The sequence below is a fragment of the Dryobates pubescens genome, chromosome 36 (assembly GCF_014839835.1).
Source record: "Dryobates pubescens isolate bDryPub1 chromosome 36, bDryPub1.pri, whole genome shotgun sequence".
Lineage (NCBI taxonomy): Eukaryota > Metazoa > Chordata > Aves > Piciformes > Picidae > Dryobates > Dryobates pubescens.
Window position 1 is genome coordinate 6,943,570 of NC_071647.1, and position 12,074 is coordinate 6,955,643.

Consider the following 12,074-nt stretch of genomic DNA (forward strand, 5'->3'; position numbering starts at 1 on the left):
AGGGCACAGGGGAGGTGAGAGGAGATGCTGGCTGTGAGGTTCTGCTCACAGGCTCAAACAGGTTTGTGTCTCCATCTTCTCTTGGGGGAGGAAGGAAGGAGCCTGGCTGCTGTGGGGAGCTGGCTCCTTAACTCCTCAGCACATCTGCTGAGGGCAGGGTGGCCATGCCAGCAGGCTGGGGAGCCTGGAGCTGCTCAGCTTTGGTGGTGGACAATTCCTTTCCACCTGAAGCCTCCACTCTGGCATCTCCACAGGGCAGACCTCTGGAGGAGGGCAGAGCTGGAAGCTCTGTGCCTGCTGTCAGCAGCACAGGGCCTGGCATGGTGGGGCCTGGCTTGGACCTCCACCGTCCCTGCTTCTCCCCAGCCCGAGGCAAGATCAGGGACCCGAGGTGTCTGCAGCCCCAGCTCCAGCCTCGGAGCACCAGCTGTGGGTGAGGTGCTGGCTGCACGCAGGGGTCTGCCCTGACCGAGGGCTTTCAGGTTCTTTTGTGCCATCCTCAGAAGGCTGAGGCCACCACGCGGGGGCTGCTCCCGGGGCTGCTCCTGGGGGCTGCTCCCGGGGCTGCTCCCGGGGCTGCTCCTGGGGGCTGCTCCCGGGGCTGCTCCCGGGGCTGCTCTAGGGGCTGCTCCCGGGGGCTGCTCCCGGGGCTGCTCCTGGGGGCTGCTCCCGGGGCTGCTCCCGGGGCTGCTCCCGGGGGCTGCTCCCGGGGCTGCTCCTGGGGGCTGCTCCCGGGGCTGCTCCCGGGGCTGCTCCTGGGGGCTGCTCCCGGGGCTGCTCCCGGGGCTGCTCCTGGGGGCTGCTCCCGGGGCTGCTCCCGGGGCTGCTCCCGGGGCTGCTCTAGGGGCTGCTCCTGGGGGCTGCTCCCGGGGCTGCTCCAAGGGCTGCTCCCGGGGCTGCTCTAGGGGCTGCTCCCGGGGATGCTCCCAGGGCTGGTCCCGGGGCTGCTCCTGGGGGCTGCTCCCGGGGCTGCTCTCGGGGCTGCTCCCGGGGCTGCTCCCGGGGCTGCTCCCAGGGCTGCTCCCGGGGGCTGCTCCCGGGGCTGCTCCCGGGGTGGCTCCCGGGGCTGCTCCCGGGGCTGCTCCCGGGGCTGCTCCCAGGGCTGCTCCCGGGGCTGCTCCAAGGGCTGCTCCCGGGGCTGCTCCCGGGGCTGCTCTAGGGGCTGCTCTCGGGGCTGCTCCCGGGGCTGCTCTCGGGGCTGCTCTCGGGGCTGCTCTCGGGGCTGCTCCTGGAGATGCTCCCGGGGCGGCTCCCGGGGCTGCTCCCAGGGCTGCTCTCGGGGCTGCTCCAAGGGCTGCTCCTGGAGATGCTCCCGGGGCGGCTCCCGGGGCTGCTCCCGGGGATGCTCTCGGGGCTGGTCCCGGGGCTGCTCTCGGGGCTGCTCCCGGGGATGCTCTCGGGGCTGGTCCCGGGGCTGCTCTCGGGGCTGCTCCCGGGGCTGCTCTCGGGGCTGCTCCTGGAGATGCTCCCGGGGCGGCTCCCGGGGCTGCTCCCAGGGCTGCCGGCCCCCTGGGCCCTGCTGCGGAGCGAAGCTGCCATCAGCCAGGGAGCCGCCCCGGGGATTACTTGCAGGTGTGGACGTCGTAGACGCGGGTGCACTCCTGGCAGCTCACGTAGCAGCACCAGTGGAAGATGCAGTGACATTTCTCCTTGCGCTTCTCCGTCCGGGTGTTGTGGCCGCGGCCGCAGCACAGCAGGTCGCAGCCGTCGATGCCGTGCGAGCTGACGTTGCAGGTCCTGTCCCGGGTGCCGAAGGAGCCTGTCTCGGGGTTGGGCTCGCAGAAGTTGGGGGAGTTCTCGTAGTAGACCAGGTCCCGCTCGGTGGGGGGCTTGAAGAGGGCGTACTTGGCCCGCAGGGTCTCCACCCAGCCGCGGGACTCGCGGTGCTTCTCCACCACCATCTCGGAGGCGCTGTCGTATTTGTCCTTCAGGTAGTCGCCGATGGCCCTGAAGTCAGGCTGCGCCCACCAGCAGGTCTTCACCTCGCAGCTGCCCGACAGCCCGTGGCACTTGCACTTCAGGTGCATGTGGTCCAGGATGGTCTGCCCGGGGGACACAAAGCAAAGCGGTCAGCAGCAGCTCCCGGCGCCCCCCGGCTGGCCCCCAGCCCCCTGCCCACGCTGCCCTGGGCAGAGCCAGCCTGGCAGGGCAGGGCTGGATGGGGCAGCTCTGGGGTGTGGCACAGCCACCTCCAGCTGGGGACATGGCACTGGGCTGGCTGAGATGGGCACCTGCTCAAATCCACTCCATCCTAATCTAATCCCAAGGCCAAATCCTTTCAGTGGGGTCCTCCCCAGCTCCCTCAGCTGCTCCTCCCCAGCCCTGCTCTCCAGACCCTTCCCCAGCTCTGTTGCCCTTCTCTGGCCCTGCTCCAGCCTCTCAATGTCCTTCTTGGAAGGAGAGGCCCACAGCTGACCCCAGGATTCCAGGTGTGGCCTCCCCAGTGCCCAGCCCAGGGGCACAATCCCTGCCCTGCTCCTGCTGCCCACAGCATTGCTGCCCCAGCCCAGGCTGCTGGAGGCCTTCTTGGCCACCTGGGCACTGCTGCCTCATCTCTACCTGGCTGTTGGCCAACACCTCCAGCCCCTTTCCAGGGGCTCTGACACTGCCTCCCTTGTCCTGGCTCTGCTCAGGAGCCTTTCTTGCCCAAGTCTGAGAGGCTGCACCAGGGAGTCAATGAAGTGGCCTCTTGGCCTGCAGCAGGCAGAGTGTGGCCAGCAGGAGCAGGGAAGTCCTTGTGCCCTGTGCTCAGCACTGCTGAGGCCACACCTGGAGTCCTGTGTCCAGCTCTGGGCTCCTCAGGTCAGGAAAGAGGTTGAGCTGCTGGAAGGTGTCCAGAGAAGGGCAACAAAGCTGGGGAGGGGTCTGGGGAACAGCCCTGGGAGGAGAGGCTGAGGGAGCTGGGGTTGCTTAGCCTGCAGGAGAGGAGGCTCAGGGGAGACCTTCTTGCTCTCTGTAACTCCCTGCAGGGAGGTTGTAGCCAGGTGGTGGTTGGTCTCTTCTCCCAGGCAGCCAGCACCAGAACAAGAGGCCACAGTCTCAAGCTGTGCCAGGGGAGGTTCAGGCTGGAGGGGAGGAAGAAATTCTTCCCAGACAGAGAGATTGGCCACTGGGATGTGCTGCCCAGGGAGGTGGTGGAGTCCCCATCCCTGGAGGTGTTTAGGAGGAGACTTGATGGGGTGCTTGGTGCCATGGGTTAGTTGCTCAGATGGTGCTGGGGGAGAGGTTGGACTTGGTGATCTCAAAGGTCTTTTCCAACCTGGTTAATTCTATTCTATTCTATTCTATTCTATTCTATTCTATTCTATTCTATTCTATTCTATTCTATTCTATTCTATTCTATTCTATTCTATTCTGTTCCTCCCCAGGAATCTCCTCTGGAGCTGGGCAGCCCCTGGGGCTGTTACCATCAGCAGTTTGCTGGTGGTTTGGCTTTCTTTTTTTCACAGGCAGCTGTCAGCTGTTAACACAACAGCTGACCTCCCAGCTCTGCCTGCTGTGCTGTGCAGGAGCCCTGCCTGGGGCTGCTTCAGGCACTGTCTGGGAGGTCTCACTGTGACAGGGTTAAAGCCTGCTGGGCTTCCAAATGACCTGGAGCAGAGTGTCCCAGGCCATGCTGGCCGCTGGAACACTGCAACAGGTAGCCCAGAGAGGTGGTTGAGGTCCCACCCCTGGAGATATTCCAGGTGATGCTCAAGAGGGCTCTGGGCAGCCTGATCTAGCTGAGGATGTCCCTGCTGAGTGCAGGGGGTTGGACTGGATGAGCTTTGGAGCTCCCTTCCAACCCAAACCATTCTGTGGTTCTGTGCTGGCAGCCAGAACAGATCATCCAGGCTGGAAGGGCTGACAGCCACCCCCTGGGCCAACAAATCCCTGGGTGAGACACTGCGACAAGAGAGAGCATGCAGGGAGGAAAGGCCTCTTGACCTGAGTCTCAGGTGGCTGAGCTGGGCTGCTACAAGCTGCCTTGAAGGCATCTTTCAGGTCTTCTAATCCCCCAACCTGTTGGAGAATCTGAGCATTGCCATGTCCAGAGGGCTCTCTCTTGGGCACTGCCATGTCCAGAGGGCTCTCTCCTGGGCACTGCCGTGTCCAGAGGGCTCTCCCCTGGGCACTGCCATGTCCAGAGGGCTCTCTCTTGGGCACTGCCATGTCCAGAGGGCTCTCTCTTGGGCACTGCCATGTCCAGAGGGCTCTCTCCTGGGCACTGCCGTGTCCAGAGGGCTCTCCCCTGGGCACTGCCATGTCCAGAGGGCTCTCTCCTGGGCACTGCCATGTCCAGAGGGCTCTCTCTTGGGCACTGCCATGTCCAGAGGGCTCTCTCCTGGGCACTGCCGTGTCCAGAGGGCTCTCCCCTGGGCACTGCCATGTCCAGAGGGCTCTCTCTTGGGCACTGCCGTGTCCAGAGGGCTCTCTCCTGGGCATTGCCGTGTCCAGAGGGCTCTCTCTTGGGCACTGCCGTGTCCAGAGGGCTCTCCCCTGGGCACTGCCGTGTCCAGAGGGCTCTCTCTTGGGCACTGCCGTGTCCAGAGGGCTCTCTCCTGGGCATTGCCGTGTCCAGAGGGCTCTCTCTTGGGCACTGCCGTGTCCAGAGGGCTCTCTCTTGGGCACTGCCGTGTCCAGAGGGCTCTCCCCTGGGCACTGCCGTGTCCAGAGGGCTCTCTCCTGGGCACTGCCGTGTCCAGAGGGCTCTCTCCTGGGCATTGCCATGTCCAGAGGGCTCTCTCCTGGGCATTGCCGTGTCCAGAGGGCTCTCCCCTGGGCACTGCCATGTTCAGAGGGCTCTCCCCTGGGCACTGCCATGTCCAGAGGGCTGTGTCCCGGCCGTGCCGTGCCCGGAGGGCTGTGTCCCAGCAGGGTCGTGCTCGCCGCAGCGCCGTGCCCCCAGAAGCGCCGTGCCCGCCGCAGCGCCGTGCCCGCCGCAGCGCCGTGCCCACCACAGGGCCGTGCCCGCCGCAGCGCCGTGCCCGCCGCAGCGCCGTGCCCACCACAGGGCCGTGCCCGCCGCAGCGCCGTGCCCCCAGAAGCGCCGTGCCCGCCGCAGCGCCGTGCCCGCCGCAGCGCCGTGCCCACCACAGGGCCGTGCTCGCCGCAGCGCCGTGCCCCCAGAAGCGCCGTGCCCGCCGCAGCGCCGTGCCCGCTGCAGGGCCGTGCCCACCACAGGGCCGTGCCCACCACAGCGCCGTGCCCCCAGAAGCGCCGTGCCCGCCGCAGCGCCGTGCCCGCCGCAGCGCCGTGCCCGCCGCAGCGCCGTGCCCGCCGCAGCGCCGTGCCCGCCGCAGCGCCGTGCCCGCCGCAGCGCCGTGCCCGCCGCAGCGCCGTGCCCGCCGCAGCGCCGTGCCCGCCGCGCGCCGTGCCCGCGCTCACCGTCCTGCCCGCCTCGTTGTTGTGGCGGTTCATGGCGGAGCGGGCGTCGGGGCGGTTCTCCCGCGCGTCGGCGAACTCCCTCGACACCAGCACCCCGAAGTCGGCGTCCTCGCTGCAGCCCCCCCACTTCCAGCCGTCCCCGGGGGGGCCCTTGTGGTGGGCGTCGCAGCCGCAGATGGTGGAGGTGCCCTCGGCGCAGGAGCGAGTGACGGCGAAGGCCACCCCGGCCGAGGCGATGGCGTGCACGAAGGCGGACTCCCGGGTGGCTGCGGACAAGCAGAGCCCGGGGGGTTAAGCAGCAGTGCCAGGCTTGGGCATCCTTCCCGACCCCCCTCCAGCACCACCCGCGGCTCAGCATCGCCCGGAAGGTTCTCTCCTTGCTTTCCAGTGCCCACAGCCTGAGCCGGGGGCTGCTGACAGCTCCCTGTGATGCCTGCAGGCAGGAGGAGCTGCAGCCTTGCCTCCAGCTCTGGGGAGCTCAAGTGCAGCTTTGAACCATGGAAGGGGTTAGGTTGGAAGGGACCTTCAAGACCATCCAGTTCCAGCCCCCAGCCACGGGCAGGGACCCCTCCCACCAGCCCAGGCTGCTCCAGGCCTCATCCAGCCTGGCCTGCAACACCTCCAGGGAGGGGACAGCCACAGCCTCCCTGGGCAGCCTGTGCCAGAGTCTCCCCAGCCTCTCTCTCAACAACTTCTTCCTCCTCTCCAGCCTCAATCATCCCCAAATGAGCAGCCAGCATGGGTGGTGATAGACACACAAAACATCAGTGGGGGTTGAAGGTGTCAGAAGAGAGTCACTGGAGCAATGCCTGGTCTGGAAACCCAGAGAGGATCCTCCATGCCCAGAGTTAGTCCAAGAGGAGATGAAGCAGCTCAGCTGTGTGCTGAAACAGGGCAAGGTTTCAGGTGGCCCAGGACAGGCAGTGGCAGGACAAAGCTGGAGAGCAGGTACTGGGTTGGAGGTATCCAACCAAGGTGGAACTGCACAGCAAGAGAGTTAAAAGCTCTTTCCAATGAGGTTCTGCACTGTGAGGCTGGGGAGACACTGGAGCAGGCTGCCCATGGGGGTGGTTGAGGCTCCATCCCTGGAGGCATTCACGGTCAGACTTGGTGTGGCCCTGGGCAGCCTGCTCTAGCTGGAGCTGCCCCTGCTGCCTGAGGGGAGGGTTGGAGAAGATGCCCTTGGAGGGTCCCTTCCAGCCCAGTGCACTCTGTGAGTCTGTGCAGCCCAGCTGAGGGTGTGAAGATAAGCCTGAAGTTTGCTCCTCATCACTGAACAAGCCAGGAGCAAACCCAAGCAGATGACACTTGGGCCCTGGCTAGAGCCCTGTGACCACTGGTGTGCTCACAGCTGCAGAGAATGACCTTCAGCAGGGCCAAAGCAGCCAAGCTGGAGAAGGTCCTGAGAGCACTGAGGGCTGAAGAAAGGGAGAAGTGTCCAGGATGGCCAGGACAGAGAGGTGGGGACAGGGGCACACAGCCACGGCAGCACTTGGGCTGGAAAGGCCTCAGCCATGGGCGGGCTCCTGTGCTGAGAGAGAACAAAGACACCTGGCAGGAGGTGGGGGCAGGACAGGAGATCCAGGTGGAGATGAAGATGAAAGAAGATGAAGAAAATGATGAAGATGAAGATGATGAAGACGAAATGAAGATGAAGATGATGATGATGAAGATGAAATGAAGATGAAATGGAGAAGATGAAGATGAAGATGAAGATGAAATGAAGATGAAGACAAAGGTGAAGATGAAGAAGATGAACAAGATGAAGAAGATGAAGAAGGTGATGATGAAGATGAAGAAGATGATGAAGATGATGAAGACTAAGTTGATGAAGATGATGAAGATGAGGGTGCGGTGGGTTTGCTGAGCTGGAGCCTCTCTGTCCATCGCCTCTTCCACCCATGCCCATGGCAGGTTGACTTTCAAGCCCTCCCTTTCCCTGGGCACTCTGTGGGGCCCTGGCACAGACTTTGCCCAGCAGCAGCCAAGGTGCCCATGGGCTGTGGGGAAGCCACCAGAAGCCTTTGGGATGTTTCCATTGGCTGGGGCTGAGAAGGGCAACAAGGCCAAGCAGGATGGGTGGGAAACCAGAGCAGCACTGCCTGGTTTGTGCCTGGAGGCTCCAAGCTCAGCTGCAGGCTCTGGAGGCAGGGAGCTGCTGGTCTCCAGCGTGCCCCAAAGCCTCTGCAGCAGCCCTGCAGGGTGCTCCGAGCACCAGGGCTGCTCCTGGGCTGCAATGGCCAAAGCCCAGGGGTGAGGGCCACCCCTGAGATGCTGTTCTGAGCAGCACACCCAAAGCAGCAGCTGCTCTGGAGCTGCCCTGATGGAGTTCCTTGGCCTTCCACTACCAGAGGAAGCTTCTGAGATGTCAGAAGCACCAAGTGCCAGGACTGGGAGAAGGCCCAGACCTGGCTGTAGGGGATAAAAAGGAGATGACTGCACATGGTGACACTTTGCTGCCATGAGCTCTGGGAGTTTAATCACAGAATGGCTCAGGCTGGAAGGGACCTCAGAGCTCATCTGCTCCAACCCCCTGCCATGGGCAGGGACACCTCTCAGCCAGACTCAGCTGCTCCAGGCCTCATCCAGCCTGGCCTTGATCACCCCCAGGCAGGAGGCAGCCACAGCCTCCCTGGGCAGCCTGTGCCAGAGCCTCCCCAGCCTCACACTGCAGAGCTTCTTCCTCAGCTCCACTCTGACCCTGCTCTGCCTCAGCTCCAAACCATTGCCCCTTGGCCTGGCTCAGACACCCTCAGGAGAAGTCTCTGCAGCCTTCCTGGTCATGTTTTTGGGAGCCCTCCCTGCCCACAGGTGGACATTGCTCTGCCTCACTGAAAGGGCATTGCCTGCATCTTGGAAGCCAGCTCTCCAGGAGGTGCTGGAGAGGTTGTGACCTGCTCTGCTCTCAGCTGCTCTCAGCTGGTGCTGTGCTGCAGGCTGGGAAGCAGGGCCCTGCCTCACTTGGCATTTTCAACCCAGACTGAAGCCCAGCCAGATCCTGCCCTTTGCCCCCTGCTCACCTGGACCTTCAGCCTCAAGCAGCTTTTAATGGTCCCTGCATGGTGCTTGCAGAGAGAGACTCTGTTCTCATACAATCATGGCATGGGCTGGGTGGGAAGGAACCCCCAGAGCTCCAACCCCTGCAGCCAGCAGGGACAGCCCCAACCAGAGCAGGCTGCTCACAGCCCCAACCAACCTCCCCTGCACTGCTGCCAGCCATGGGGCAGCTCCCAGCTCTCTGGGCAGCCTGGGCCAGGCTCTCCCCACCCTCAGTGCCAAACATTTCTCCTTCTCTCCACTCTCAAGCTCCCTCTTGCAGTTCCAAACCATCTCCCCTTGTCCTCTCCCAAAGCGCCACATGCAACCTTTGCAGCCTGGTTGCTCCTCTCTGCAGCTGCAGAGAAGCAGAAGCTCCCTTCCAGCTGTGGGGCTGATGGAGACCAAGTCCTAGGACAGCTCAGAGAGTTCTTCTCACAGCTGTGCCCTGGCTGCTCAGCTGCAGAGCTCTGCTCAGGATGGTTTAAGAATGATTTTACACAGCAGTCAGTGCTGTGCTGTGCTGCTCCTAATCAGGAGTCTCACCCTGGCCTCCTAAGAATGACAGAATCAACCAGGTTGGAGATCACCAAGTCCAACCTAATCCCTAACCCCTCCTGACAACTAAACCATGGCTCCAAGTGCCACATCCAAGCCTTTCCTGAACACCTCCAGGGATGGGGACTCCACCACCTCCCTGGGCAGCACATTCCCATGGCCAATCTCTCTTTGGGAAGAACTTTCTCCTCACCTCCAGCCTAAACACCCCTGGCACAGCTTGAGACTGTGTCCTCTTGTTCTGCTGCTGCTTGACCCCACCTGGCTCCAACCTCCCTGCAGGGAGTTGCAGAGAGCAAGAAGGTCTCCCCTGAGCCTCCTCTTCTGCAGGCTAAGCAACCCCAGCTCCCTCAGCCTCTCCTCCCAGGGCTGTGCTCCAGACCCCTCCCCAGCTTTCTTGCCCTTCTCTGGACACCTTCCAACAGCTCAACCTCTTTCCTGACCTGAGGAGCCCAGAACTGGACACAGGACTCCAGGTGTGGCCTCAGCAGTGCTGAGCACAGGGCACAAGGACTTCCCTGCTCCTGCTGGCCACACTCTTCCTGCTGCAGGCCAGGATGCCCTTGGCCTTCTTGTCCCCCTGGGCACACTGCAGGCTCCTGTTCAGCTGCTGTCCACCACTACCCCCAGGTCCCTCTCTGCCTGGCTGCTCTCCAGGCCACACCAAACACAGTCCTGCCCAAGCACAGCCAGGGGGTGACTCCATCTCAGCTTTCTCCTGGGGGACAAAGAATCAAAGAGTTCTTTTTGTTGGAGAGGACCTTTAAGACCATTGAGACCAAGCATTCTCTAACTCTCCCAAGGCTGGGGCCAAACCCTGTCCCTCAGCACCACTTCTCTGTGTCTCTGAAGCACCTCCAGGGATGGGGTTTCAGCCACCTCCTCGGGCAGCCTGTTCCAGTCCTTGAGAACCCTTTCAGTGAAGAGGTTTCTTCTAATGCCCAACTTAAGCCTCCCCTGCTGCACCTTGAGGCCATTTCCTTACTTGTTATTAGGGAGAAGAGACCAACAGCAGTTTCTTGGTTCCCACAGCCTAAGCCCAGCACCCAGGGGAGTGACCCTGGAGTGTTTTAACTCATAAAGAGGGAGCCTTAGGTCTCTGCCTTCAGAGCAGATGTTGGAGTCAGCCCAGCCTCACACCCAGCGAGCAGGAGCCCAGGAATGTGCTGAGGGCAGGTGGCCAGGGGCTGCAGTGTCTGAGGTGCTGTTGCTGGTGGATGGTGCCCCAGGGTGTGCTGCTGGAGGTGCTGCCAGCTGCCTCCTGAGTGCAGCTTGACCCAGGGGTCAGGACATTTGCCAGTGGGTGAGGGAGAAGGACAGAATTTGCTGCTGGCTTAGATCAACCTTGGAGACCTCCCCCTCCTGCCAGAGCAGGAGCCTTGAACCAGCTTCTCAGCTGCCCCATGCACCTCTCACATGCTCTTGCCTCATGCCCTGGGGAGGCATCACTGCAGCAGGTTCTGCTCCTTGGCCTGCAGTCTTCTCTGAAGGTCTGGCCTCTACCCTCCAAGCCCCAGGAAGCTCAAAGTGTGCTGATTTTGCCCATGCAGGCAACTGCAAGAGGCAGCTGCTGGTGCATGCCAGCCGTGGAGGGGCTCATCTCCACCTGCTGCAGTGGGGGGATGTGCATCTAGGTGCCAGGTGTGGTCCTACACCAGGGCTGCTCAGTGTTGTCTTTGCTGCTGGGCCCATGCTGTGGTTTTCATCTCCTTCAACTCAGACTCTTCCCTCCTGGCCCTTCCCTCCTCTGATCCACCAGCAGAGATCCAGCCTCTTGCTGCCCAGGTTTTCCTTAGCTATCTGGGGACCACAGCCCACCGGCTGAAGAGGACTGCTCCAGCCAGGGTGCCTCAGCCTGACAAAGGCTGTTTGGGTGGCCTGTGATCAGATTAGAGGAGCCAGGGAGCCCTTCTGGCCTCGGCCTGGGACAGCTCGGGGGCACAGGGGGAGGACACGAGTCGCTTGCTGGCCGCTGCCTCCCTGCCCACGCCGGGGCGGGACAGCGATGGGCAGGGGATGGAGCCGCGGTGCCGGGATGGGGCCGAGCCGGGGCGGCCGCGGCCGGGCAGAGGCGGGACCAGAGCCGTGATCCGTGAGCCCTGAGCCCTGAAGCCTGAGCCCTGAGCCTTGAAACCTGAGCTCTGAACCTTGAGCCGTGAGCCCTGAAACCTGAGCCCCGAGCCAAGAGCCCTGAGCCGAGAGCCTTGAGTCGTGAGCCGAGAGCCCTAAGCCCTGAATCCTGAGATCTGAGCCCTGAGCCGAGAGCCCTAAGCCCTGAGCCGCCCCGGGGGGCTGCCCCCCGCCGGCGGCTGCCCCCCAGCACCCCGCACGGTGCCGGTGCGGCGGCAGCGAGCTGCAGGCACCAAATCCTCGCCCGGAGCTGCTGCCCCGGGCCCGGGCGAGGCGCCGGCAGAATTTCCCAGAGACGAGAGGAGGGAGCAGCGTTCCCAGAGCCAGGGGAGGGGCCGGGAGGGAGGATTAGAGCCGCCTTGACAGGGCACCACTGCGCCTGTCCCCCAGCCGGGCCGGTACCTGCTGGGACGCTCAATCTGCCATTGTCCCCTCCGTGTCACACTCCATTACCCGCATAATGCCGAATGTTTCCGCCGGCCAGCGTACCCACGGCACGGAGCGCTGGCATTCCCCAGGAGCACCTCGTAGCAACGGGGCAATGTTCCCCTGTCCTGCCGTCACCCTCCAATCCCGCCAGCCCGGCTGGGAAATCCCTTTTGATGGCGCTCCCCGGCCCCCCGGCCCCGGCTCGGAGCGGCTAAAGGGCGTGTGAATGCGGCCGCCGGCTGCGGCTGCGGCGCGGCGCTGCCGCCGCTCGCCCGGCCTCACAGTAGGGGAGGAAGCTTAGCTCTTTCTCAGCGCTATAAGCTTATTTTTCTCTCTCCTGCTCTCCTTTCCCTCCCCCCTCCCCTTAAGCTGCTGAGTTTATATCAAGACGGCCCCCTGATCCCACACACCCCTGTTTAGATGCAAATGACTGCGGGTGTCATGGCTGAGAAAAGCGCAGGGTTATCGTGGTGCGGCTCCTGCCTTTCACAGCTCGTGTCAGGGGCTTAGCCCGACACAGAAGGACCCCCAAAGGCAGCCCAGCCCCAGCTGCC

The 12,074-nt window shown here is 63.4% G+C and overlaps 1 protein-coding gene across 1 annotated transcript in view; it reads right to left on the reverse strand.

Moving 5' to 3' along the window:
• Window positions 1-1,562: 1,562 nt before the first annotated feature.
• The window catches only part of WNT3 (Wnt family member 3), a 75,701-nt gene continuing 65,189 nt past the window's right edge, over window positions 1,563-12,074 (reverse strand). Inside the window, exons 3-4 of the mRNA XM_054176655.1 lie at window positions 5,368-5,633; window positions 1,563-2,042 (exon numbers count right to left, since the gene is read on the reverse strand). Of these exons, the coding sequence (XP_054032630.1) occupies window positions 1,563-2,042; window positions 5,368-5,633 (746 nt within the window). The remainder of the gene's footprint in view (window positions 2,043-5,367; window positions 5,634-12,074) is intronic.